At 59.5% G+C, this 27,452-nt stretch overlaps 1 protein-coding gene across 4 annotated transcripts in view; it reads right to left on the minus strand.

The window, feature by feature from the left end:
- Positions 1-3,129: 3,129 nt before the first annotated feature.
- CARD11 (caspase recruitment domain family member 11) overlaps positions 3,130-27,452 on the minus strand; it is a 111,461-nt gene continuing 87,138 nt past the window's right edge. For all 4 annotated transcript variants that reach the window (XM_036101734.2, XM_078074253.1, XM_036101737.2 and 1 more), the window contains exons 9-25: positions 27,211-27,408; positions 25,830-26,003; positions 25,090-25,141; positions 23,463-23,545; positions 22,295-22,395; positions 21,401-21,453; positions 19,881-20,013; positions 19,294-19,495; positions 18,960-19,086; positions 17,361-17,601; positions 16,715-16,811; positions 16,299-16,394; positions 14,560-14,695; positions 13,225-13,404; positions 8,331-8,455; positions 6,664-6,779; positions 3,130-4,908 (exon numbers count right to left, since the gene is read on the minus strand). In XM_036101734.2, the coding sequence (XP_035957627.1) occupies positions 4,704-4,908; positions 6,664-6,779; positions 8,331-8,455; positions 13,225-13,404; positions 14,560-14,695; positions 16,299-16,394; positions 16,715-16,811; positions 17,361-17,601; positions 18,960-19,086; positions 19,294-19,495; positions 19,881-20,013; positions 21,401-21,453; positions 22,295-22,395; positions 23,463-23,545; positions 25,090-25,141; positions 25,830-26,003; positions 27,211-27,408 (2,319 nt within the window). In that variant the 3' untranslated portion in view covers positions 3,130-4,703. The remainder of the gene's footprint in view (positions 4,909-6,663; positions 6,780-8,330; positions 8,456-13,224; positions 13,405-14,559; positions 14,696-16,298; positions 16,395-16,714; positions 16,812-17,360; positions 17,602-18,959; positions 19,087-19,293; positions 19,496-19,880; positions 20,014-21,400; positions 21,454-22,294; positions 22,396-23,462; positions 23,546-25,089; positions 25,142-25,829; positions 26,004-27,210; positions 27,409-27,452) is intronic.

Here is a 27,452-nt window from a genome sequence, read left to right on the forward strand (position 1 = left end):
GGGGGCCACGCAGCGGGGTGACCCGTGCAGAACCCCTCCCAGGGGAGCACGTCCTGCAGAGTCGCAGGGCCACAGCTAGTCCCTGCCAATAACCCACATGTCTGTCGAGGAAATGATGGGAAGGGATAGGGATAGGGAGAGAGGCCCTAGGTATAAAGTACGGGACGGCGTGGGTAGCGTCCTCGGTCATGCACCAAAGTGGGGGGTGAGAACACACATCGCCTGTCTGGACGGGCGCAGGAGGCTCCGGGGGACGGGCACGGGCACGGGGACGGGATCTACATGGATGGCCTCTTCTAACGTGTGCTTCCGAAGCCTGTGAACGTTTTCTCTGTTAGAAATGGGTACAGAATTCCAGATTAAAAACCAAGGTGAACTGTCACACCTTCCCGCGGAGCCCCCGGCCCCCCTGAGGTTCCTGGGTCTTTCACGCTGGCCTCAAGGTGTTCTATACCCCGTGCCAGGTCTGGATTGTTCTCAGGGTCTGTTTGTTTCCCCAGAGCCCCGCAGCCTGGCTGGGTGGGGGGCGGGGGCCAGGGCAGTGGGGGTGGGACGCTTCCTGTTGCTTTTAGTTTGGGTTCCTGGGGTTTGAAATGGAAACAAAAAGCCAAGGTTCAGCCTCAGTTGGAACCCACCCCCTCCTCCCACCCCTGCCCTTGGAGATTTCTCTGGTCCCAGGCCCTCAGACACAGGGTGAGGCTTCCTGGAAGTTGTTGGAACCCCTGCAGAGCATTCTGGGTAATATAGGGGCTGGAGCAGGTGCTTGGAGTGATGTTTCCCCATCAAGCAGCAGAACATCCTGGTTGACCCTGGCAGGATGCCGAAGACAAATCCAGGACAGGGAGCAAAGCAGGGCTGGAGGGGGACGCCAACCTAGATAGATACACTTGCGGGGAACGCGGCCCTGGACACAGCGGGTTTGGAGGGCAGCATGATGGCACGATGCCAGAGCTCAAAGATGATCCCCTCCTGCACTCCCCTCCCCACCCCCAAAATGTGGCCTGGTTAGGTAGAAACCCAAGCAGGCTGCCTCCGTGGAAGAGAGGAAACCCACATCCTCTCCCATCCGATCCCGAGACCTGGCCCCACACCGGCCACTTCCCCAGTCACTGCGAGGGCAGAGTGGCCCGGCAGTTGCCCCCGGGGCCCTGCCTCTGAACCGGAAGATCCAGTGGAGAGCCTGCGGTTGGCAAGTCAGCCAGGCCTGGCTGGAATTTCAGCTTCCCAGCTGTGTGACCTTGGTCTAGCTACTTAGCCTCTCTGAACCTGCTTTCTCCTGTATAAAATGGAGAAAGGTTTTGGGGTCAGTAAGTAAAAGAACACGTACAAAGTGCTTGGCACAGAGTAGGAGCTCAAAAAAATAGTTGATAATATTTCCCAACCTGAGAGCATGGGGTCATTAATCTTCTGGAGATGTAGGACCCCTCGGGAATCTGAGAAAGCCTGGAGTTTCTCCCCAGAAAAGTGTAGATCTACACATACAACACCATTTCCGGGGCTCCAAGCTGTGTGGCTGGTGTCCTTGGAGGTAGACCAAGCATCCATCACTGGTGTTATCAGCCTGGCACAGGTTCCCTTCTCGAGCCTGGGGCCCTGGGCTCCCTGGGCAGGCAGCAAGCCCCACTGTGCATCTCGGATGCCTCCCTGAGCCCTGGGCCAGCTCCCAAGGGAAAACACGGCTTGCAGACTCTGGTGTGGTAACTCGAGCTGCAGCCCGGCTTTGCAGAGCCCTCTGGCAGTCAACCCACCGCCCAGCCCCACGCAGGCCCCACTCTCCTTCCCAGGCAGCCTCAGGGCTGCCGATCTCCGGGCTGTTGGCGGCTGACAAATCAGAGCCCGGAGCTAGAGTAGATGATGTCAGGGGTCTTCTTTGAAATCCTCATGTGGTGCGATTCCCCGGGGGGGGCCAAACCCCAGCCTCCTGCTGACTTCGCCGTTCCATCAGGGATTGACCCAGAACACAGAAACTCATTCCTGACCTTCTCTCCTCCTGCCCCATCTTATTAGCACACATAGAGACCTGCGTTCTAGAGCCTGGTAAAATGCCTCGGGGGGAGTATTTTTTTCAGGTATCTTTCCCCATGTATGTCGTCTCTTCACCCCTCCTTGTCTCCTCCCACCCCCCAAATTACAGGCAAACCGCGAGTTTGGTTATTCTGCACAAGCCTGAGCATCTGAAGCTAGATAAATAAATATAAATAAATCAGCAGACCTTTTACTCCGGGACCCTCTTCCAGGCACATCTGTCCTTAGAAGTACTTTGCAAGGCAGCATGGGGTCTGAGTGGAAACACGATCGCCTCGGCTTGGGGAAAATTTACTGCTCAACGTACAGCTCTAGCAAGATGGAAGCAGAAGACCTTCCAGCTCCCGCAGCTCCTCGCGAGGCGGGCGGCTTCTCTGGCCCTAAATAACCACAGTGGGGCCTCCAGCACGGCCTCTCCGGGCCCAGCACATCCAGCTTGAGTCTGGGGGTTGTTTCGGGGGAGAAAAAAGCCTCACTAACTGGCCCTTGGGGAATGCTTTTTTTTTTTTAAAGGTGTCGCTTCGCTCTCCCTGGCAAACTCGGATCTTGGTGGTGCAGGGACAAATCATCATCACAGAGGGATGAAGGGACCAGGCCCCCTGCCTCGGACACCCCCAATTCCACCACTCGCACCTCTCTGGGCTTTGCGGTGCTCATTTGACTTCTAAGGGTCAAAATGCTAAAAAAAAAAAAAAAAACCCTGCAGGATGCACAGTGTTGTTTTTTTAGACTGAGATATTTATCAAAAGCTCTTTTAGGGGAGCCTGGGTGGCTCAGTCGTTAAGTGTCTGCCTTCGGCTCAGGTCATGATCCCAGGGTCCTGGGATCGAGCCCCTCGTCAGGCTCTCTGCTCCGCGGGAAGCCTGCTTTTCCCTCTCCCACTCCCCCTGCTTGTGTTCCCTCTCTAGCTGTCGCTCTCACTGCCAAAATAAATAAATAAAATCTTTAAAAAAAAAAAAAGCTCTTTTATTCGTAATTCGTATCTTGAATATGTGGCCAAAACCTAGCAGATCAACGCATGCCCACAGTATTTAAGACCAGAAGTTGTTCCTGTATCTGTTAGGAATTGCTTTAAGCTGTAAGAAACCAAGGACTGAAATAATAGCCATTGAACACAAGATAAAAATTTATTTCTGTCCCATGTAAACAAAACCCAAGCAGTAGTCCTGGGCTCCAAAGTGCCATCAGTGACTCAGACTCCTTTTCTCTTTCTTCACCACCCTCTGAGCAGAGTTTCCATTCTCAAGGTCACCTCAAGATCCAAGATGACTGCTGGAGCTCCAGCCATCACATCTGTAGTCCAGGCAGGAAACTAGAGGAAGGGTTGTTTGTCTGCTTTGTCTTTCCTCCAAACCTTGTCGCCTTACAGTTCCTTGATTCCTCCCTAGCTGCAAGGGAGGCTGGGATATATGGTCTCTTAGCCGTACACAGTTTCCCAGAATAAAAACAGGATTCTGTTAGTAAGGAAGGGAGTGTGGAGACTGGGTTGTCAACCAGTAGTTTCTCCCACAGTTCCCATGAACACGCAGACCTAGGATGGAAGCCCAGCCTGCCACCTACCCGGTTGATGAATACTCAGCGTGGTGCCAGGCTGGACGTGGCCTGCTTTTGGCCACGCCTGGTCGGGTCCATACTTGGAAAGTCTGTAGGAAGGGGTCAAGGGGGCAAATGGCTCTAGAACCCACAGGGCCTTTGCTATCTGCTGTGGAGGGAAGCAGAGCTCTCCTGCACACACACTCCCCGTGCCAGCTCCTGGGCAGTGGGAGCAAACCCCATCGAGACCCGTACCCCACATGCTGGACGGAAAGGAGCGAGGCTGCGCGTATGAACGTGACGTGCAGAGAAGCAGAGAGCCCGTGTGGGGAGAGCAGAGTAAGGGGCTCTGGCCTCAGGGCTGGAGTCGGTGGGGGGGACCTCCCAGGCAGCCTATGGAAGGACGGGCCCTTCCCAGAGTGACTTGGTAACTTGTCACCCAAATCAGGACGTATGCTAGTCAAAGAGGGGCTGTTAGTCATCCCGCCCAAAGCCCAGGTACAAATCAGGTGTGTCCTGGGTAGACTGGGATGTGCGGTCTGCCTGCCTGCACCCGACACGGGGCCTGACCTTAGCTTTGCAGAAGTGGTTTGCAGGTTACAGAGGGCGCAAGGGTTGAAAACCTCTGCCAGTGATGAAATAATAATTTTTAAAAAGTTTGTAAACAAGGAAATGGAGAGATTTTAATGCAAGAAAAATAGTAGCATGGCACGTTTCCTGTTCCGCCCCAACTGCCCTGCCTGGAAATGTGTATCCGGTGTGTCCCGAGGGCTGGCGGGTGCCCTGGCGTTCCAGGTCCCTGCCCTACAGGAAGCACACCTGCTCCCTGCGTTACATTCATCCGCTGCTCCGGCTTCCGAGGGGCCGCTGGCCTCCGGCCTGCCGTCGTGTCCTTCGGGGGGGCCTGCCTCCCTGCTGGTGCCACGGGGCAGGACCCCTCGGCCAGGTCAGCCCCGGGGGTGGGGGGGCACACACCCGTCCCGTTCCCACCGGAGAGTGTCTGTCCCTGCAGCTGCGTCTGCCCCAGGGCTCGCTGGGGGTGGGGGTCCCCATAACGGGGTGGACGGAGCCCCCTCGCCCCCACAGCACTGCCCGCTGGGGTCCGGACACCCCTGGGAGCTGTGCTCAGACTCCAGGGGCCCGCCTCACAGCTGGTCCTCGTCCACCCAGACGGTCTTGCGCTGCTCTTCGCTGATCTTGTCTTTGAGGACACGGAGCAGCTCCTCCACGCTGCCCCACATGTCGGCTTCCACCGTGGAGTACAGGCAGGGTAAGGCTTCTAGCTCCTTCTCCTTCAGCCGGCACAGCCGCAGGAATTCCTCCTCCGTCTCGGGCCGCGGCAGCATCTTCCTGTGGGCAGAGGGCGGTGGGGGGACAAGGGGCACTGTGGGAGCTGCGTGCGTGCCCGGCCGGGGGACCGCCGTCTGCCCACGCGTGGGGGTGGGGAGGTGGGGGGGGGAGCCTCGGGGTGGGGGTGGGGGGCGCTGTGCAGCTGGACCCCCCGCCCACCCCACGGCCACCACCTGCCACCTTCCAGCACACGGCCGTGCCGCGGGCCCTGTTATTCTGGTCCCTGTGGAGATCCCAAGAGGTGGGGCTTAAAAAAATATCTTTTATTTTTATTTCCTTTAGTTTACTTTAAAAAAGCAATTCTTCCATTTTCAGAGCTGGTTGGTTGATTGAGCAGGGGAGCTGTGACACTCCTTAGTCTTATTTAATTGTGGTAGCATGCACGTCCACGTTTCCATCCTGACCGTTTCTTAAGAGTACGGTTCAGGGGTGTTAAGTTTATCCACATCACCGTGCCTCCAATCTCCAGAACTTTTTCCATCCTGTGAAACTGAGACGCACACCCATGAACGCTCTAATTCCCTGCTCACCCTCCCCGGCCCCTGGCGCCACTGTCTACCCGTCTGTGAATCGTCCAGGGCCGTGATGTAAGCTGAATTGTGCAGTTATCTGTCTTTTCGTGCCTGGCTGATCTCGTGGAGCCTCGTGTCTTCAAGGTGGTCGCAGGTGTCAGAACGTTCTTCCTTTCTAAGGCTGAGTCATGGACCACATTCTGTGTATCCATCCATCGACGGCCACTTGGGCTGCTTCTGCCTTTCGACTCTTGGGAATAACGCTGCCGTGAACGTGGGTGAGCAGTGATCTTGTTGAGACGGCGCTTTGGATTCTTCCGGGCAGATACCCTGGAGTGGGACCACTGGGTCACACGGTCCTTCTGTGAGGGACCCTCCGAGCCACTGTCTTCCGCGGTGGCTGCGCCATCTCACGTTCCCGCCCGCAGTGCGCCAGGCTTCTCCCCAGGCTCGCCAACACGTGGCCACTTCTGGTTTCCAGACAGCAGAACGTGTGCGCAGTGGCGAGCTGGGGACCTTGGTCTTGTGTGCTCTTTCATGGGTTCCCCAGGGCCAGGCACTTAACAGGCGTTCAGTAAAGATCTGGTGGAAGAGGCGAGTGGCCTCCCCTCCCCTCGCACTTGCAGCATGTGAAGGAGGGCGGGGTCCGGGAGAGCGCCACGTAGTGGCCAGGCCCCAAACCCACAGCCAGCCCTGCAACAAACACCACCGGCTCTACCTTGAACACGGATTCAGACCTTTCCTCACCACCCGCCAGGTAGGATCCGGGTCCCAGCTCCTGCCTGGGTGCTCCTAACCCCTGTCTCCACACAGCAGCTGGAGGGAGCCTTTTATGTCCTGTTAGATCACGTCACTCGCATGGTCCGGACCCTCGGCTGCAGGTCGCTCTCCCCGCGCTGCGCCCCACATGGCCTCCTGCAGCTGTCCCCGCCTCGAGGTCTGCGCCCTTCTCCCTCAGCACCTGCCCGGCCGCCCTCACTGCACTGGGGCCGCTCGAGTCAGCTTCCCTTCCCCAGCCGCCTGGGTCCCACAGCCATGCCTCCCGGCCCTCGTGCCCCTGGACGTGCTCTGTGTGTGTGGGTTACTGTCTCCACTGCTAGAGGCTGGGGGTCGTGTCTGCCCTGGGCTGCAGCCGGGCACTCAATGACGATGCCCTAAAGAGGTGAGCAGGGGGACCAAGCAGAGGTGTGGCAGGGAGGGAGGGGGTGCCAGAGGCCCCGGGAGAGGGGTCTCAGAGTCCTACCTGAACCTCTTGATGTTCTTCTCCGACACCCGAATGAAGAGCACGATGGGGTAGATCCTGGACTTGATCAAGTCTCTGGTGCAGCTGATTCCAGCCTCCAGCAGACAGTGTTTATCCTGCAAGCACAGCGGCCGGCGGTCAGCAGCCCCTCCAGCCCCTCTGGGTAGCTGAGGCGGGGCCCGGGGTGCAGGGTCAGGCTCCACCGGACAGGGACAGGGGCAGGGGCGAGAGCCCCGAGTGCTCCCAGCTGCAGCAGGGTGAAGCCCGACCCCTGCTTGTCCGCACACTCAGTTCCACAGGCTTGTGCACAGCGGCGGGCGCTGCCGGAGCCCCGGCATCGGGCCCAAGGTGAGGCAGGCAGCATGAGTGAGTTTTAATGAAAAGCACAATCAACTTCGGGAACACCTGCTACTCCCCTCAGCTTACGAAGGCATTCGTGGTACTATCAAGGGTGGAAAACACCCGAAGGGTGAGGTGGGGCTGGACGGTCCTGGGAGCATCTGCAAGGGTTCTCGGGCATGACTCCCTGGCACCCAGGAGCTCATCGCTTCTGAAGAAGGACAATCTCTGTGTTGCTCAAAGTGTCACTTCAAAAACCAACCAACCCCAAGAAGCCCTAAGCCTCTGCGCTGAGACAGAACACTAGTAGAGGAAAGTGTGTGTGTTCCTAAGCGTGCACGAGTGAATTTTCACAACCCGAACCTGCCCCCACCCCTGTGCTCCTTCTGGTCACTGCCCTCGCTCCCCGCCCGCGTGGCCACTGCCCAGACTCCTAACAGCCCGGATCCATCCGCTGGGCAGCCTCACCTTTCCAGGGACAACCATCTCGGCTCCGACCCTGCCCACTCACATCCTATCCGCTCCAACATCAGAATTCCCTAAACTGCTGTGGCCCAGACTTTAAAACCAAATAAACAGTTCCAGGCTGGATAGCTCTGCCCGTGCTTTCATCTGTGTGAGTGACAACATTGGGGGGGGTGGCATGTGGCAGGTGGCAGATGCGGAGCTCCCGTGGGCACCTGCTCACCCCCCCCACCCCCCTGAGGTCACCATCCACTGCAGAGCTGACCCCTCAGGTGCTGGGCAGTGCTCAATGGATAGCTTTGCTTTGGAAAGGTCCCAGAAGGACCGGGCTCGATGCCGGGGCTGTGGTGGCGCCCACCGCTGTGCACAGCCCTGTGGAACCAAGTGTGCAGACAAGAACTCAATGCTTGGGGCCGATAAGGACCACGTTGTCTGGCTCCAGAAGATTCTAGAACGCATGCAGACACCTCTCCTGCATTGCTGCCAGTTTCCCTCCTGAGGTGAACAGGACTCCTGGCACCCATTTGTTCTCCTTGTCTCTTGCCCTGACCCAGGCTCCCTGTCTCTGGCCCTTGTTCTCACAGTCAAGCACATGTACAGCCCTGGACGATGTGAATCGGGCATGCCAGTGCCAGGAGCCTTCAGAAGTAGAAGCTGGTTTCAAATGATCAACGTGCATGTCGGGCCCCAAAGAACAAGGGTGTGTGGAGAGGGAACATGGAGCAGAAGACAAAAGGAAAAGGAGGAGGTTTGCCCACAGGGAGGTGAGAGCAGCTCTGCACCCCACCCTTGTCCATGGCTGAGGCTGCCTCACAAAGATAACCGGTGGTATCACCCCATCCAGCCCCCAACCCCCACCTCACCTTGGCGGCCACAGCTTCAATGTTGGCGGGAACAATGCATTCGAAAGTGTTGGGGTTCTTCTCTCGGGAGTAGATGATGGTCTCCATCTTCTGCTTCCTGAGGAACTCGTCTCTGGTGACAACATCTGCAGACAGAGGGCCAGTCCTGAGGGCAGCACAAACCTCCCCTTTCTGGGCTCAACAGAACTCCATGTTGATCTGCTTATGGCCACATTGAAATGAATCCGAGCTCCTCTACTAGACTGTGAGGCTTCTCAACGGCAGAGTCAAGGTCACACTTCTTTACACTTCCCACAGCAGCCCACAGAAGAGCTGGTTGGTAAATTCTCAGCGTTAAGTTTCACTGGACAAAGGAGCTCAGGCACTGAGGTGCAATACTGGTGAGTTGTCTATCATGACGCATAGACAACTGTCCACCCACCCACCCACCCACCACCCATCCATCCATCCATCCACCCACCCACTCACCCACCCATCAACCAACCAACCATCCACCCATGCAACCATTCATCCATCCATCCTTCCACCCATCTATGCATCCATCCCTCCACCCATCCATTCATCTACCCATCCAAACAACCATCCAACCAACCATCCACCTACCCACCCACCCATCCAACTGTCCGTCCATCCACCCATCCACCCACCCACCCATCAACCAACCAACCAACCATCCACCTGTGCAACCAATCATCCATCCACCCATGCAACCATCCATCCATCCACCCATGCAATCATCCATCCATCCATTCATCCACCCACCCATCCAACCAACCATCCATCCATCCATCAACCCACCTGCTCACCTACCCATTATCCATCTAACCATCCATCCATCCATTAATCCACCCATCCATCTACCTATCTATCCACCCATCCAACCACCCATCCAACCATCCACTCACCCATCCATCCATTCATTTACTCATCCACCTATGCAACCATCCATCCATCCATCCAACCATCCATCCATCTATCACCTATCCACCTATCCATTCATCTACTCATCCATCCACCCACCCACCCATTCAACCATTCATCCATCCACCCATGCAACCATCCATCCATCCAACCAACCATCCATCCATTCAACCATCCATACATTCATCCCTCCCTCCATCCATCTACCCACCCATCCATCCACTCATCCAACCATTCATCCAACCACCCACCCATCTACCTATCCATCTATCCATCCATCCATACATTCATCCCTCCATCCATCCATCCACTCATCCAACCATTCACCCATCCACCCATCCACCCATCCACCTACCTATCCATCTATCCACCCATCCACTCACCCATCCATCCATTCATCTACCCATCCACCCATGCAACCATCCATCCATCCACCTATTACCTATCCACCCATCCATTCATCTACTCATCCATCCATCCATTCATCCATCCACCCATCTAACCAACCATCTACCCATCCATCCATCCACCCACTCACTCACCCATCCAACCATCCATCCATCCCTCCCTCCACCCATCCACCCACCCATCCAACCATCCATCCATCCATCCACCTACCTATCTATCCACCCATCCACCTACGTATCTATCCATCCATCCACCCATCCATTCATCTACCCATCCACCAATACACCCATTCATCTGCCTATCTACTCATCCACCTACCCATCCATTCAACCATCTACCCAAGATCCCACCATCCCATTAAGTTTTTATTGAAATTTAACATTTATTGGAAATCTACTAAGGATCAATCATTAGAATAAAAATATGATAAAAACATAGCTGTTGTTGTACTTGAGAACCTATGATGTAGCTGCGGAGAAGGATGTAAGATACAGTAAACTATGAAACAACTTAGTAGGTGCAGTGCTGGGCTATTTATTGTGGCAGCTGTGAGGAGATGTGGAGGGAACAGGGGAACAGGCAAGCTTCCTGGAGGAGGAGGTATGTACTGGAGGCCCCACTCACTTGCTGGGTGACCCTGAACACATCTTTAATCTCTTGACTTCAGATTTCCCATTTATGAAAGGAGGGTGGAGTCAGTCCAGGACTGGAATTCCCTGCTTAGGCCCAGGCCGACCGGGGGAGCCCACACGAGCCCCCAAGTTTGGCATGTACACTACATTATGCACTGGAAGTAAGTGGGAAGGGATCTGGGGGACAGCCAGCAGGGGAGGAGCTGCGGGTGATTTTGGGGGAGGGAGGCAGCCTAGAACGCCCACCCTACGGTGCCTACAGCTCCCTGGCTGTGAATGAACCAAGGGGAAGACAGAGCATGTTTGCAGAGTTCAGAGTGGCTACGTGGGATTTCTAAATCAGGCTTTCTACCTAACCTCATATCACCAGGGAGCCAACTGAAAAATGCTTGGAGCCTCAGGCAGGAGTGAGGTCCTCTACCCAGAGCCTCCCTGCAGGGTGTGTGAGGCTCCCAGATAGGCAGGCAGAGGAAGAGCATGGGAGTGCACACCCTTGAAAGGTTCCTGCACCTGAAGCTGGGCTTGGGAGGGCCGTGGAGGCATGCGGACTCTGTTGAGATAGGAGGTGGGTGCCGCCGTGGTGGCTGCAGGACCTGGCGCTCAGCGAGCTGTGGGACCCACGTCTGCGCCCTTCCTGCTCCACGTGGGGGGCTGAGAACCTGGAACCCATGCTGCGCTTGGCCCCAGGGTAGCCTCTGGCCATCCATGAGCCTCTAACTTCTAGGAGAAGTGGCCGTTATTATCCTGGTTTTGCAGGTGAAGAAACAGAGAGGTTGATAACTTGCTCCAAATAAACAGCTGGGGAGGGGTGGGGAGGGGCAGAACCTAACCCGGACACCACTCGCCTCAAAGAACATGATCTTTCCCACCAACCACACTGTGTGCCAAGGCCCTCTTGGCCAGGGGCTGTAGAGGATCTAAAGCATGGAAGGAGGGACACTGGGGGTGCGGCCTCTCACTTCCCACTGAGCCGGGCATCCCGGGAGACCTCGGGTGCATCGGCGTCAGCATGCAGAAGGCTGCGTGCGGAGCTGCCTTCCAGGAATCAGCAGGTGGGTCTGCTCCTGCTCAGGAGCTGTCCCACCGTAACGTTAGGGCTTACTGATAAACGCAGGCAGCGAAAGCAGAAGTGAATGCTCAGGACGTCTGGATCCCGGCCAGGGACTGTTCTGAGGGCTCCGAGGCCTGGCCCCGCAGGAGAACCTCTGGGGGAGCTTTGCATAAAGGATTCCCGATGGATGGATACGGCTGCCTGGCCCGCGGGGACGCCACTCTGCCGCAGTGGGAGCAAACCCATGGATGGATCTCAAAAACATTATGTGGGGCGAAAGGAGCCAGGTTCAGGTGATTCTACACTGCACGGTTCCTTTTGTAGAAAAGTCTAGAAAATGCAAACCGATGTGTGATGGGTAGCAGATCAATAGTGCCTGGGGCAGGGGGTGGAGGGGAGCCCGAGGGGACGCAATGTTCTGTCTCTTGGTCGTGGCTGGGGTCACGGGGTGCAGACACCTGCCCAAACTCATTCAACTGCACACTTGAAATGGGGGCGTGTTGCTCTACGTAAATTGCACCTCAGAGGGTGAACTCAAAACCTTGACACCTCCACGTCACGTCCACTAGGATGACTACTGTTAAGGCAAACGACCAGTGTTGGTGAGGTCGGGGAGAAACCGGGACCTTGTGTGTGCTCGGGGGGCAGACGGAGTGGTGTGGCCGCTGTGTGCTCGGGGGGCGGACGGAGTGGTGTGGCCGCTGTGTGCTCGGGGGGCGGACGGAGTGGTGTGGCCGCTGTGTGCTCGGGGGGCGGACGGAGTGGTGTGGCCGCTGTGTGCTCGGGGGGCGGACGGAGTGGTGTGGCCGCTGTGTGCTCGGGGGGGCGGACGGAGTGGTGTGGCCGCTGTGTGCTCGGGGGGCGGACGGAGTGGTGTGGCCGCTGTGCAGACGGGTGCGGCACTTTAAAATCACCACGTGAGCCAGCAATCTCACTGCTGGGTCTCTCCCTGAAAAAACTGGAAGCACGGACTTGACGAGGTGCTTGTTTGCCCACGTTCATGGCAGCATGATTCCCGGCAGCCGAGAGGCGGAAGCACCCCATTTGTCCATTGGTGGATGATGGATGGACACGAGGTGGCCCATCCGCACCGTGGAATATCCCTCGGCCTTAACAAGGAAGGACGTGCTGAAACCTGCTATCACAGGGATGGACCTCGAGGACATGATGCTGAGTGACAGAAGCCAGAGGCCAAGGGACAGACACTGGATGGCTCCCCTTATGTGAGGCCCGCAGAGGAGTCAGATCCACAGAGACAGACAGTAAATGGTGGGCGCCAGGGGCTGGGGGTGGGGAGTGAGTGTTTAATGGGGACAGTTTCAGTTTGGGAAGATGAAGAAGTTCTGGAGATACATGTACTTAATACCCCTGAATTGGACACTTAGAAGTGGTTAAGGCGGTAAATTTTACATCATGTATATTTTGTTATAACAACTTGCCCCCCTCCCCCTGGGCTGGGCACCTGACATTTGGTTGGTATGGGCGGCCCTGGACGTCCATGATTTAAATGCAGACGATGCTGAGGATGATTCTAGTTTGCAGCCAGGATTGGGGCTCACCCTGTCTGCAGGGTGTACGACCATGGTCCCCTGGCCACATCGAGGACATGGAGGCTCTAGTGATGGGTGGCTTGCCTCTTACCTAAGGGCCCGGAGTGGGCACCCCAAGTCACGTCTCCTAACTGACCCTGTGCCCTTCGTCCCGGACCCTCGGTGTGAATGGTGAAGGGGAGGCCAGCGTTCCCTGCTCTGGGGCCACGGTGAACTCTGAGAGGGCTGCCGTGGCACCAGGGACCGCGACGCCCCCTCCCCGCGCACACCTGGCCAGGAGGGAGCGTGGCCCTTCCATCCGCTCTCCCGCCCCGCTGGTGGGGCGCACTCACCTGGCTTGCACATGGTGAACTCCATCGCACCCCCCGAGTTGAGCAGCTTCTGGACCAGCGCCTTGGCCAGCATGGTGGGCGTGAAGAGGACGGGCCGGCGGCGCTCACAGTGGAAGGCACGCACCAGGCTGTAGGGGATCAGGCTGAGGTTCTTGCTGAGCTCACTCTCGGGGTCCAGCTCTGGGAGGGGACAGGAAAGGGCCAGCGCTGAGACCCTGGCCTGCCCGCCAGGGTGCAGGGCACGGAGGGCCTGGGAGCCTTGTTGACCCCATGGAGCCCGCAGGAACCAGGACGCCCCTTGGCCATCCAGGAGTGTTTACGAGGTGCCCCACGGGCCGGGCCCTGTTCTGGGAGCTGGGGCAACGACCTGCCTCCTGGTGCTTGTTTTCAGGGAGGTGGTAGTGGCAGGAGTGCTGAGCTCTCCAGGAGGGGGCTGGAGTGGGATGAGCAAGGACGGCTTTTCTGAGGACAGTCAGGGACTGGGGCCAGTGCTCAGAGAAGAAGCCGGGCGAGGAGAGCTGGTGGAGCAAGGGCGGTCCGCGCAGAGGGGCAGGCGGGTGGGCAGAAGGAGAGTGAGGGGCCGGCAGGAGCGGACGGGGGGGCAGGGGTGGGCAGGGCCGGCCAAGAGGGGCTTGGGGCTTATTTCAGAAGCTCTGGGAAGCCACCAGGGCCAGAGGCAGGGAGGGACGTGGCCTCCCTTCTGCCTTTTCAAGCCTCTCTGGCTGGTGTGCGGGAAGCAGCGCAGAGCCGGCCCCCAGCAGCTCCAGGAACCGCCGCCCCACAGCCCAGCGGCTTGTCCTTTCCTTTGTCCCCTGACCTGGCCGTTGGAGGGCCAGCCTGGAAAGGAGCCCAGGCCCTCTGGCCATCCGTGCCCGGGCCAGCCTGGCCCTGCGAGGACAGCCGGCAAGGCTGGCTCGCCGTCAGCAGGGCCTTCCACAGGGGCCTGTGTAGCCAGCGACCCCTGGCCGCTTGATAAACGGCCAGAAGCACGCAGTGGGGAGAGAAATCAATAAGTGAACACTTTGCAGCAAACAGCTCCAATTAACACGGGCATCTGGGTTCCAACCAGCTACAGCGAGTGTTCGTTAGGGGTGAGCCTGGCGGGAGGCCCCCCTCCCGCCGCCCCCCCGCCCGCCCCCCCCGCCGGTGGGCTGTGTGCGCCGTCCAGCAAAGGCCAGACGGGTCCCCTGGCAGATCCTCCCAGGGCAGGACCCTCTTTTGAGGGAGTAGGTGTCCCAGCCCCCCTGGTGGGGACCCACGGGATGACGTGCCCAGACCCCCGGCAGCCCCCAGGCCAGCAGGAGGTGGGGAGGGGCCAGGCGGTCAGTGCCATACCTTCCTGCTTCTCAGTCAAGAGTTTGGTGGCATCCAGGGACGTCCGGGCCAGGCTTCCCAGTGGGCTCCCCGAGACAATACGGACTCGCTCGTTGCTGTTCATTCTCTTGTACTTGTTCTCAGACCTGCTGACAAACTGGAGGACAGGGGTGGGGGGGTGGGGGGCTTTGCTTCTAACCAGACCGAGCTGCCTCCACCCGGGCACGGGCAGACCTCTGCTCAGACCGCAGCTCTGCCCCTGGGGGCCGGCGTCAGTCACTTTCCCCCCTGAAAACAGGAGACACCTAGCAGGCCGAGAGGGTCTTTAGCTGTTTCGGACGTCATTAGCAGGTAAGTAAGCAAACAAAGGCAGATTCTCTTTCCTCCCTAACCAGGCTTGAAGCCTGTCGAGGGGTGGGATGCAGGTGGGGTGTGTGGGGAGTCCCTCTGGCAATCCCATGCACATTGCTGGGGAGCCGCGGTTGGAAGGTCCCTGTCTGGGAGCCCCTGTTAGCAGGACGGCTCCATCTCCCATGATGTTGCCCTTCACAACCCCTGCCTCAGTATCCCCAAGTGCTCTGGGGGTGCCTGCTCCCTTGTACGATTCAGAATTGAGCCCTGGAGGGTAGAGAGGAATGCCCCAATGGTGGACACAGAATCTAAATTCCCACCTACTCCCTGGGCTACTTTGATCTCTCCATACCCTCCTGCTGCAGGAAGAAAAATCCAGGGAGCTGAGATCTCGGTCAGGCCCTGTTGTTCACTGGCCCTTGGGTGAGCCACCCAGAGACGCCCAAGGTTTATGACTCCTGCATGACATGTGGGCAGTGACGTGAGCAGGACCATGTGGTCTCACGTGGTCCTGCCTTCAGGAGTAGCTCAGACTCACGAGGGCTCCTTCCACCTCCCTAAGTATCTTTCTGGTACCTGTCTGCATCTATCTGGTTTCAGGGTCACATCGTTAACCATTTCTCTGGGTTTCCTATCTTTCCACATCAGGATGGAGCAGTGGAGTGACACACCAGCTTCTCTGGGGCCTGATTAGCACAGAATCAACACAGGAATGTCCCCGCGGGGCCACACCTTAGCTCTTGTCAGCCCGTAACAGAAGAAAGGGCTGCACAGAATGCTTCTGCATTTATGTATATGTGCTGCCCAAGCGAGCACTGCTTCTGCATTTATGTGAAATCCCTTCTGAAGATATCACCTACTGTGCTATTCAATGTCCTTGTAAAAGGATTCATGCAAAAAAAAAAAAAAAAATCCATTTCAGAGTTAAGTATAGGGGAAAAATTTTTCTGGTCCCAAAGAGCTAAAATGTTTCTGTGGTCAGATTAGATTTAAAGAATATGTAGTGTTTCCCTTTTTTCCTTGGCTGCCAGGATGCTCAGAGATAAATTTCATGCATGATCCCAGGGACGAAACTGACCTAGACGCTTACGATGTTTGTTTTCTTCTCCTGATACACTGTTTCTGATCTGTTAATACTTGAATAGTTAAGTTATTTAAGTTCTTTTAGCCTTAAGTTCCTCTAATCTTTTATGAAATTGATGTTGTTTCCAACAGGTGCAGAGACTGTCTACCGACCTGTCACTGTGAGGATACACTGGGATGGGAAATGTGAGGCACTTGAGAAGTTGCAAGTGGGGTACAAACACAAAGCACGGTTATTTTGATCAGGTCTTCTCGGCAGTGAAAGGGCAAGCCATAGCAAAACGTGACTGCAAAGAAAAGTCAGGAGGCGCTCTGGGGCGCTTTACCTGAAGGAGTTGGCCAAAAAGGAAACTTGCTCGAGAGAGGCGGGGACTGACCCGGGGGTCACTGGTGGAAAGCGGCTCTTCGGGCTGCAGGGTGTTCTGAAATCAGTTATCAGTCAGTCAGACGCGCTGGGCTTGGCAGGACACGAGAGCCCACGGAGGCCGCCGAGAACCAGGGACGCGTCCTCAAGCCCCCTCGGTGCACAGGGGAGGAGTGCCAGTCGTGGAACCAAGGCATTCCAGAAGGGGAGCAAGCTTGGAGGGCAAGGGGAGCCCCGAGGCTTGTCCTAGCAGAGACCAGAGATGCAGGGGAAGGGCTGCCTCCCTGAGAGGGGCCGGTCCCCGAGGGCAGGGCTCTTCCTGGAGGGGCTGTCCCATCCCCGAGGAACCAAGTCCCCGTAACCCACTGGGGGACCTACCCGGAGCGCCCGCAGGGTGTGGTGGCTGGTGTCTGCCTCCTCTCGGCTGCCCCTGTGCATTAGACGCTGCAGCTTGACCAGGAGGAGCTGCTGGGCTCTGGGGGAGACGGGAGGGGAGGGCAGAACCTCAGGGCCGGGCCTGCCCCTGTGCAGGGGGAGCTCTGGGACCCGGGGGCACCCCAGGGAGGACACGGCTCCCGGGCAGCTCGGCTTGAGTCCCACGCCAGTGCTGACTGAGGCTAAGCCACTCCTCCGAGCCTTGGAGGTGGGGTCTGCCGATGCCGACCTCACAGGGCTGGCCCGAGCGACCGCCGGAGCCCACAGGTGCTTCACAGACACCTGCCGCGTCTGACCGATGCGCCACCGCTGCACAATCATGTAAGGATGTCAGGCAGGTGGCCTGCGGCTACGCCACCCACGACTAGCAAAGGGGCGTAAAGCCGAGAGCCCGGCATTCCCTGGCCACGACCGGAGGGGGATTTCCCGGGCGTGAGTGAAGCCACAGGACTTAAGGGGGCAGTGTCCCGGGGCAGGCAGGGGAGGCTTCAGGGGGACGAGGGAATGGGGGGGCCTCACTGGGCAGCAGGCAGCAGTCCCCTCACCCCCTGCCCCCCACCCCCCCGCCCGGCACCGGCTCCGGCCTCACCGGCTGTAGCTGGGTATGGTGCCCGTGTCCAGGTCGTGGTCCGTGAAAGGGTCGACCCGCGCGCACAGCCACTCATGCCTGTCCTGGTACATGGTGTCGCGGACATGCACAACGTCATCACACTTCAGGGACAGGGAGCAGGCGTCCAGCTGGCTGGAGATGTTCAGGTTCAGCCGGATGTAGAAGGAGTCCCCCGAGGTGACCAGGCCCTCCTCCATGTCCTTCAGCAGCTTCCGGTACCCTGCGCAAGGGGGGAAGGTCAAGGAACTGCCAAGAACCTCCGGGCGCAAATTCCCTCCTCGCTGCCTGCAAAGACGCGCCCGCGTGGCACGTTCCTCTTAGAGCTCGCGGCGTTTCCCTCTTTGTCTTGGCTGCCCAGGAGCTCACAGCTAAGTTTTGTGCCAAGTTGCAACAAGTCTAGGACCTCGGCTACAATCTCCACACCCTCCACGCGTTCATTTACCCCTTCTCCTGTGTGCACATCTGAGCCGTTCCCAGGCTTTGGCTGTGACGGGTCACTCTGCTGTGGTCAGTCTCATACGTGTCTTTGGTGGACACGCGCACTCGTTTCTCCTGGCTCTACTCACGGAAGTAGAATCACTAGGTCCTTGATTTTCTATCCATGTAGCCTTCTAGACACCGCCCAAAGGTTTTCCCAAGCGGTAGGACCACGGCGTGTGTTCTTTTAACCTTATTTAACGCCACTGGCCTTTATAGTGTGAGTTTTTACAAATCCCTTTGGAAGGAAACGGGGCATAAACCGCGAATACAATAAATCCAGCAAACTGAATGTCTGTAACATAAATCCATAATAGAAAGGCCCACACCAGCCCGCACACACAGTTGCCTAACGTGGTGGAAGGTACACCTGCCCTAAGAGCCAGGCCCAGCGTGTCCGTGCCACACACACCGGGGAGCCTTGAACCCGCAGGGCTGTCTGATCAGTGTTCCCGGAGAAGCAGGGGATTCCTGGTCGGGTCCTTCCCACTGCCCTGGTCAGGGTTAACCCCATCACTCTCTGAGCTCTCTGCCCCCTCAGAGAACGGCCCTACAGACGGGACCCTGCTAGGCAGGGACATTTCCTGCCCTGAATTCTGGATCACATGGCTACAACTCTGGGGACGCTGCCGGCCAGTGGGCAGGGCGCCGCCCACAGACTTTCTGCTGGGCCGGAAAGCCAGGTGGGAAGAGGGGAGGAGCCTGCCCGAGTGGGGAGGAGGAGGAGGCGGCTGCGCCCTGTGTGTGGGGACAGAGCATCGCGATCATCTTCTGCACCGACCGGGCGCTGCCGGGAAGGAGTGCAGGCTAGCAGGCCCCAGTGGGGAGCGGCTAGAGAGAAAGTGGCTATTTATGCTCTGTTGAAACATTCATGAGCCCTAGTAGTTAAAAATAAGATCCAGCTGCAGAGATAATCATGCAGGAAAAAACCCCGGAGGTGAGAATGGAGGCGTAGGCTTTGGGAACCGGAAGACAGAGCCTGGTGCTCACCGCCCAGACAGAGGAGCCGCGACCCCAGCCCTGTCCAGGGCCCCCCCCCCCCCCCCGCCATGGGCCGTCCTGCTGGCCGTGGCCGAGTGCGGGTGAGCGTGGAGGCTTTACCTTCCTGGTTGACCTTGTAGTGCAGTGTGACGGGGCCGCTGCATCTCTGGATGGTCCAGTGCACCTCCTCCTTTGTGCACGTGTCCAACGGGACGCTCTGCCGCTCGCCTCTGATGCAGCCCTCCAGCTAGATATCAGAGACACGCTGTTCTCCTCGGCTCCACGGGATGAGGGCCGCCCCGCCGGGGAACAAAAACTCCTCTCCCCAGACAGCGACCAGCTCGATGTCGCCGAGAGCCAAGGAAGCATCCCACTGAAACTCATTTGCCTCCCCGTGCGCTGGTGTGCGTGCACGGGTGTGTGCCCACCCCCCCGGCCCCCCCCAGCCCCTCACCAGCAGCAGCTGGTGGCCCTCGCGGAGGCCGGCCTTCTCGGCCAGGGAGCCTGGCTTGACCGTGTGGACGAAGCTCCCTCGCGCGTTGCCCCCGAGCAGGGTGAGCTGTGAGATGAGGCTGTCGCCGTTCAGCGTGGTGTGCTGCACCGAGGGCCCGGGACCCCGCACGTGCCCCACGGACGTGACAGACGGCCGGAAGGGCCTGGGTCAGGGAAGGAAACAGTGGTTAGGCAGCTGTGATTAGGACACGCCATGGGGCAGGCCTCTGAGGGCAGGGTCCTCCCCCTTCCCACCTGGCTTTCCAGCCCGGCAGCAAGTCTCAGGTGGGGCGGGGGCCTGTCGCACATGGAGGGCTGCCCCCTTGCCTCTCTGGGTGGCCCTGGACAAGCCCCTCCCTCTCCGGGCCTGGTCGGGGGCTGGGGGCGGGGATGGGTGGTGCTCTCTGGCTCTGGGACACTATGGTTTCTGGACTCTGATTCTAGAATCCAGGGGAGGTGGATGGTTTTTGGGCAATCTTGGGGGTGACTGGCCTTTACCCTGCCGTCCCCGCCCCCAGCACTGGCTCCCCACTCCCGCGACCACAGTACCTTTCTAGAGAGAACTTTCTAAACATGAGGTTGACTTGCTCCAGGTCATAGGCGTCCAGACCCTCGGACTGGTGGGAGGAGGAGGAGGAGTGGACGGACGGGGGTCCGAAGGAGCAGCGATCGTGACTGTCGTCTGCAAAGGGGCCAGCGCACATGAGGACCCGCAGGGCAGGGAGGGCGGCCCCTACTCCTCCCCGCCTGCCTCCCAGGAAATTCTCCCGCTGGGCCCTGGGCCAGGAGGCCTGCAGCCGGTGCTGCACTGAATGAATCTTCTTCCGGAGAGCCACGCCCCTGCCTCTGAGTCCCTGCTTATGGGAAGCCTCACCAGCTACCTGCTTTTTAAGACTCCTGTTTCTGTGCCTGGGAAAGGGGTCTGCACCAGCTCGCACCCATTCCGCTTTTGAATTGGGGTCCATGTTTTCATCTCGGGACCACCTTAGGTCTTACCATCTGCCACTTCTAGGCCTGTGGGCTGGGGCAGGGCACGAAGGGCAGAGCCTACACCGAGGGCCGAAGCCCCCTCTTCCCAACTCAGCGGGACCCCGAGGACTTGGGGGGAAGACCCCACTCCCCACAGCCCAGGCGCTGGGATGGAGGATGTGCAAACCCGGCTCTGGGCTGATAACAAGGCTTCTCTGCACCGGGAATTTGTCCTGACGCTGCAGAATGCCTTGGATGGCTGCCCAGAATTCTCTTTTGAGCTCTCTCCTTTCCCAAACTCCTTCAATTCTTCTCATTACCCAGCCTCTATTAGGTGCTAACCTCTCTTTAACACTTGATAGCTCCTGATGGTTCCCAATTAGGGAGAGCTGCTAATCCTTCATCTTATCTGCCGGCAGCCTGAGCTGCTGAGGGTGCAGGCAGGGTTGGGGGAAGCCCGGGAATGAGAGGGCTGGCAGGCCCCACCTGGGGGAGTCTGGGCCAGCCCCCGTGCTTCCAGCTGAGAATGAGCAGGGGCTGCCGGAGGCACGGGGTCATCTCCAGGAGGCCTCTGAACCCTTCCTGCCCCTCTGTCTTCTGCCCACGCAGGCAGGTGCTCGGGGTTGGTACATCACAGCTCTACCACCCGGGTGTTGGCCAGTGCAAGGACCCGGGGACGTGAGTCTTTGTGTCCTGTGCCCTGGGCGTGGTGAGGTGTGGGGGCTCCATGTGCGTTGGGCTGAACCGGACCCCCCCCGACTGTAAGGGGCTGCAGCTCCCCTCATTCCCGGCTCTCTGCACGGCTCGTTCTAGCCAGGGAACATCCCCTCCATCACACCGGCTCTGCCGTGGGCCTGGTGTAGGACGGCTGCCTACCCTCGGTCTCCCCAGGGCTCGTCTGCCCCACACCTCCAGTCTCGGGGGGGACGGACTCTTTCTGCCCTCTCGACATCCACACCGCATGCGTTTCCTGAGGACCTGGGAGGCGCAGGGCTCTGCCCTGAGCTGGAGGGTCAGGGGCGGGGTGACGTGGCCGTGCTCCCGCCAGATGGCAGCTGGCCACCACAGCGGTATGCCTCTGGGATCCACCGGGTACCTACCGTCAAAGTCCAAGACATCGAACCCGCCACTGTCATTGTCTTCCTCGACTGTGCTGCAAGACAAAAGGGGGGGATGGGGGAGTGCCTGTGAGCCTGGGAGCTCTCCAGGCCGTGTGTAGTGGTTGAGAGTGGGGCAAGATTCTGGAACATTCTGGCTCTCCGAGAGGCCTTGGCTTGCAGAGGGCAGCATGGGCGGGGGGAAGGTGGATGGAGGGCTGGACAAAGCTGGGCGCTCCGCTGGAGGACAGGGTGTCCCAGGTGGCCGGTGTGAGGAGGCTCATGAAGGGCCGGGGTCAGCCGCGTCCCCGACAGCCCCACTGGCTACTTCCCACTCACTCTCTTCCTGACACAGAGGACTGAGCATCCACTTGAGCTCAGGCCGCCTCGTGGGATGGGCCTACACAGCTGAGCATGCCCTTCACACAGGATGGGACGTGCTCCCCAAGTTCCAAGCTCCCCATGAGGGGTTCTTGCCGTAGAGCAACAAGGCCCACACCAGGCCATGGGCAGGTCGGAGATGTGGATCCCACCCCGTAGGCCACTCGGTGCCACCAGCCCTTCTGGAAGCTCCCCAGGGATCCCTTACACCGAGGGTGAGATGCCCGACGTCCAGCAGAATTCAGTAGCATCTGAATGCCCAGGGAATTCCTCCACTTGTGGCTTTCCCAGTTGGGGATGCGGATGGTTTCCCAGAGGTGAGGACGGGGGAGGGGAAGCAGGAATGGGGAGGCTCTTCCTGGGGTCTACCACTCTTGGGTAGAAAAAAACTGATTTCCGGGCAGCGGGGGGGCAAACCGACGGAGGCGTTGGCATTTGGTAGCGAGCCACACGCCTTCTCTGAGCCTCGGCCTCATCGGTAAAGTGGGCAGCATCCTGCCTCCCCCGGCCACCCACCTGCGGTGAGGTGCGTCTTCCTTGTAGCGCCTGAGAATAGAGTCGTTTCCGGGGGGCTCGGCCGTGATGGACATGATGCTGGAGCGGCTTCGGTGGGGTTGCTTTGAAACACAGACAGATGACACAGATGCGCTATGGGGAGACGGGTATTTACACGCCCGTGCCTCCGTGGGCGTAACGATTACAGACATGGGGGCTAAATTTAACGCTGATGCGTCCCCGCCCCCGAGGCGGCCAGGGAAAGCTGGTTCTCAGCAGCGACCTTGGCCAGAGAAGGCTTGCGCTCAGCCTGGGGCGGCTTAGGGCGGCCGCTGAGCGCTGAGCTTGGCGCACATCTGCTTGCACATCTGCCTGCCTTGGGTGGGTGCAGGGAGGACGCAGGCGGGAGTCCACAGAGGCTGGGGGAGATGGGGGGGTGCAGGGTGGTGCCTTGTACCCTGCACGGGCTGAGCTCCATGGCCTCCCGGCTGCGCCGGCCTTGGGCACCTACTCTGGATGAGAGGAAGACCCAGGGGGCCTGGTGGTGGTGGCCGTGGTGACGGATGCCCCCCAGGCCGCACGGCTGCTGGAGGACGACCCTTTGAAAGGAGGCCTGCTGGCTCCTGGCAAGGGCTGCCTTAAATAAGAGCCTTGGGTTGCGCCCCCCAGAGCTGCAAGCAGACAGGAGCCATTCCTTATCAAACCTCCGCATCCCCCAGGGCCTGATTTTAGAAGCCGAATTGACAAGCTTCCCAGGGCTTCGCCTCCGGGGTTAGAATCTCTAATCCCACGCCTTCTGCTGCCTGACTGAGGGGAGGGACACTGGATCCAGGGGCTGGGGCCCTGCAGGGGAGGGGGCGGGCTGGGGCCGGGGAGGGGAGGCGCAGGGCCTGAAGTCAGGGTAGAATTTTCAGCGCTGCCTGTGTGGTTCCCTATGGCTCCTCAGGGGCCCATCTCTTCCTCCCACCGAGTGTTAAATTGGGAAAGGAGGCTGCGAGAAGGTGTAAATATGCGGTGAGCCGGCGGAAACATCTTTAAATAAACATAAGGAGGGTCTGGGCTGCAAGCCCCCCAGAGTGATGCTGCTCACAGGCCTGCGCAGAGTGCAAAGCAAGGGGCGGGCCTGCAGGGGCAGGGGGCTGCAGGCGGGTTCTGAGCCGGAAGGGGGCATGCTGGGGACCCCGCTTACCATCTTGGAGAAGGAGTTGGTGATGGGCAGGGATCTGGAGGAGCTGGGGCTGGCGTCCATGCCTTCTTCTTCATGGCCTCGCCCTGTACTCGCGGAGATAGGAGGCAAAGGGGAAAGGCAGGGAAGAGGGGACTGAAAGCCCCCGCGGGCACCGCGCGCCCGGGGGCTGTCCTGCCTGGGTGGCCTGTCCTCCTAGGGAGGGTGGGGGGCGGCCTCCTCCCTCCTCTCGCTCCCCCAGCTGTAGGCTCGCGGGAGGGAGTCTGGTCTTGCACACCAGCGCGTCCTGCTGTGGCCAGGCCCAGGGCAACCTCAGTAGAGGCGGGACGATGTCCTGCGTCTCCGAGGACTCAGGCGGGCGCCCCACCTGGCGCTCTGTGGAATAGCAGGGATGGGAGCGTGCGTCTTGCAGAGTGGAGATGTCCCTGCCCAGGGACCCCATCCTCAAGACGGATCCCGCTGTCTCCACTGGACAGGCCGACTGGAGACAGGGGCCGGTTGGGGCAGAGTCTGTCGCCTCCTCAGTAAGCCCCTCAGCCCTTGCCTTGCTGTGCAGGAGAGCGGCTCTCCCACCTGTCCCCCCCATATCTTGTGTGTGAACAGAGACCTGCACACATCACGCCACCCAGTGGCAAAGGCTTGTGGAGCGTCCAGAAGCTCTGCCATCCTGCTCCCCCGTCCCTCTTCTTGGGGCAAACACTTCTCCCACAGGCCTCAGGCCCTTACACCTCCCTTCTGATAAAGAAGGTTCTAGAGATACTTGATCTGGCAATGAGAGGGGTGGATGGACCCCCACCTCTGGGCTCCTCCAGGTCCTGCTCTGGACTCCTTCCCCTGCCCCCCCCGTGGACCGGGGAGGGGTGCACATCGTGAGCACGGAGCTCCTGCCCCGTGACCTGCAGCCTCGCTCCCGGCACTCCCTGTCCTGAGCTCTAGAAGGGCAGCATGCCAGTCTCCTCCACGCTGCCCCTGCTCCCCGTTCTGTCCTGAGCGGCCTTCCAGAGACTGTGTCCCTTCTTGACGGATCTTTCTCCAGCCCTCCTCCATCCACTCTTTCTTGGTGTCCAGAGCCACTCTCTCCGTCCTCACTCTGACATGGGGCTCCGGAGCGTCCCTGTGGGCCTAGGGGCACCTGGCACACAGTACGTGCTTGATTTCCTAGGGCACACCCTCACCAGCCAACTGTCCCCTGAGAGTCACAGTGAGGACGAGCGACAGGTCCTGAAGACGCCGTGTCTTGGAGAACCAGGGGCTCACAGCTGGACCCAGACCGTCTGGCCGAGAGCCTGGAAGGACGGTCGAGCCCGCCTCCTGCCGACAAGGCGTGAGCAGAAGCGCCCAGTCTGGCTGCGGTATCTGGGGCCCCAGGCCGACCTCAGTGTGTGTGTGAGCTGCATGCGTGCGTGTGCGTGTGTGCGTGTGTGTGTGTGCCCCAGACGGGACGTTTCTACGTCGTAGCTCCTGCCCTGTCCCCTGACAACGAGTGTTAAGTACTATCAGACGCCCCTCCACCGGGGCCCCCAGGCCTGTCCCAGGTTCAACGCACGGGATTGATTGCCACAATGGGAAAAAAGGACCGGGAGAGGAAGACGGACAGACAGACAGGAGCGGGGTCTGGGCGTGCACCAACCTTGGAAATCTGAGGTTCGCTTCAGGCTGATGGGGGATTTGGCTCTCTGCAGCTGCAAGACGGAGGGGAAAACAACGGTCTGATGTCAGACAAGGCCCGAGACACGTGGCAGCGGAGGGAGGGAATAAACGGAGGAAGCCCGTGTGGCCCTGGGAGCCCCGACGGCGTGTGACGCCCGCAGCCCAGGCTGCATGGCATCGGCTGGCACAGTGCCCCCCGCCCCCCCATCCCGGGAGGTGGCACCACGGGGCTCAGCTGGTACCAGAGCCGACAGTGGCGGCCGGGGAAGGTGCACGTGCGGGCGTGCGGCCCAGCAGAACAGGGGAATTTTCTGGAAAGGACGAGGTGCTGGTGCTTCCCGGGGGGCCCGCCCTGCACTGCCCGGCCCCCCTCACGTGAGATGATCTCCCGCGCTCATTCCTCCTGAAGAGGGAGCCACGGACGGCCCTGGACACTGAGAGGAGCGGACAGGTTTGCTGTTGTAACCCCAGCCCCCAGCGGGCCTCTCCCAAGCCATTAACGTCAATAAACACGGGACAGACACTCAATACCTATTTGCTGAATAAATGAACGAATTTCGAAATACCGCTTACTTCATTCTCTAACTTGGGCTAGGCGGAGGGAGGATGTGTGAAAGCAAACGGGGAGAAAGCTGGGGCTGGCAGGATTCCCATCGATAGGGCCGGCAAGGCCGAGTCCCGTCCACCAGAGGCCCCGCGGCCGCCCGTCCACACCAATACCTGGATGCCCTTCAGATTCATCCTGCGCTTGGGGGGGTGGTAGGGCAGGAAGTATCTGCTGTCTTCCGGGGACTCCTCCGACGTGGACGAGTCGTCAGCTTCCTGCCCGTTGGTCCTGGGGCTGGCGTCCCCGAAGTTCTGAGAGATGGCCACCGGCAGGTTCCTGGGCAGACTCTGGGGTGGAGAGAGGCCAGCGCGTGATGCGGCGGGACGAGCGGCCCCCGTCGGCGGCCGGCCTTCCCGGGGGCCCCAGCTTTGAACTCAGGACGGCCCACGCATCTCCCTGACCCCTGCATCCCCCCCCGGGATGCCCAGGCTCGTCGTTCTGGTCCCACTCGCTTCTCGTCACCAGCCTCCTGTCCCCGTCTTCCCCTCGCTTTGTGGTGTTCGCAGCAGTAAAGCGATGGCCCCTGGGGTCTGACGGGCTGCCTTCACACCCCGAGGGGCAGCCCTGGGCCTGAGCTGCAAACACAGAACCTAACAGAGCAGCTCGGGCCTCGTCCTGGTGCTTTCTAGCCACTGCCTAGGGCCCAGCTGCAGGGGCAGTCGGTAACTTCCAGTTGCCCCCAAAACCACACAACCTTCCTGCCGCTGCCCCCCAACCCAAAGCTCTCTGCCTTACTTCTCTGCACAAAACGCGTCAAGGTCCCAGAAGAACAACGAAGGGCCTCAGCCCACAAGCCGACTCTGTTATCTCCTGCCACGCCTCCCAGTGCGTCACCTGCCCATCCGGTCACCTGCCCGTCCCCGTCTCCCACCGTAGGGACGGCAGAACCGCCCAGAACCACTTGTGATTCACAACATTGTATCGAAACATCACGCTCCTGGATTGACCCCAGGCGCTAGATTTGGGTCCTCTGAGGGTCTCGCCCCAGGTTCCCCAGGCCACTGACCAGGGGTGCCCCCAGCTGCGAGGGTCCGGGCTCCTTCCTTGGTACATGAGGACCATAATGGTCTGTTCGATGGCAGCGTCCACTCATCCCTGAGCCCCTGGGGCCCTGCAGTGACATGAACTCCGAGCATCGTACCGTCCGTAAAGGACAGTGTCTTCACAGGCACCAGGGCCTTTAGTGGGCGCAGGGCATCGACGCCCAGTGACCGTCCACATGGCGGTGGCAACGGGAGGCGAGCGGGGAGCTGCGGTCAACTGAGAAGGAGCTGGGGCTACCCGGTGAAGTCACTTGTCTAGCAAGTGGCCACGACAGGCTTTTACCCTGCATTTTCCAAGCTCAAAATTCACAGTCTGTACTGAGTGGTGTGCACTGCAGGAGGGTCAAGGACGTGGGTTATTCTGGGTGGGGCCGCGGTGTGGGGAGGCACCTGGCGGCAGGCGCTCGGGGCCCCGTCCAGCCCGGCCCGACCCAGCCCCACCCAGCCCCACCTGGTCCAGGCTGCTGCTGTCCTTGGAGAGACGCCGGAGCTTGCTCTCCAGGTTGACGATGCAGGCCTCCCGCCGGACCATCTCAATCCTCATCTCGTCGTTCTTCTCCTCCAGCTCTCGGATCTGCTTCCTGTACTTGTCCTTTTCGATTAAGCACTGTGAGTACTGGGTCTGCGCTTCATCCCGGGAATGGAAGGCCTGCCGGGGGTGAGGGGCGGGGGGCGCGGGGAGGACAAGGCCAC

The sequence above is a fragment of the Halichoerus grypus genome, chromosome 6, assembly GCF_964656455.1.
Source record: "Halichoerus grypus chromosome 6, mHalGry1.hap1.1, whole genome shotgun sequence".
Classification (NCBI taxonomy): domain Eukaryota; kingdom Metazoa; phylum Chordata; class Mammalia; order Carnivora; family Phocidae; genus Halichoerus; species Halichoerus grypus.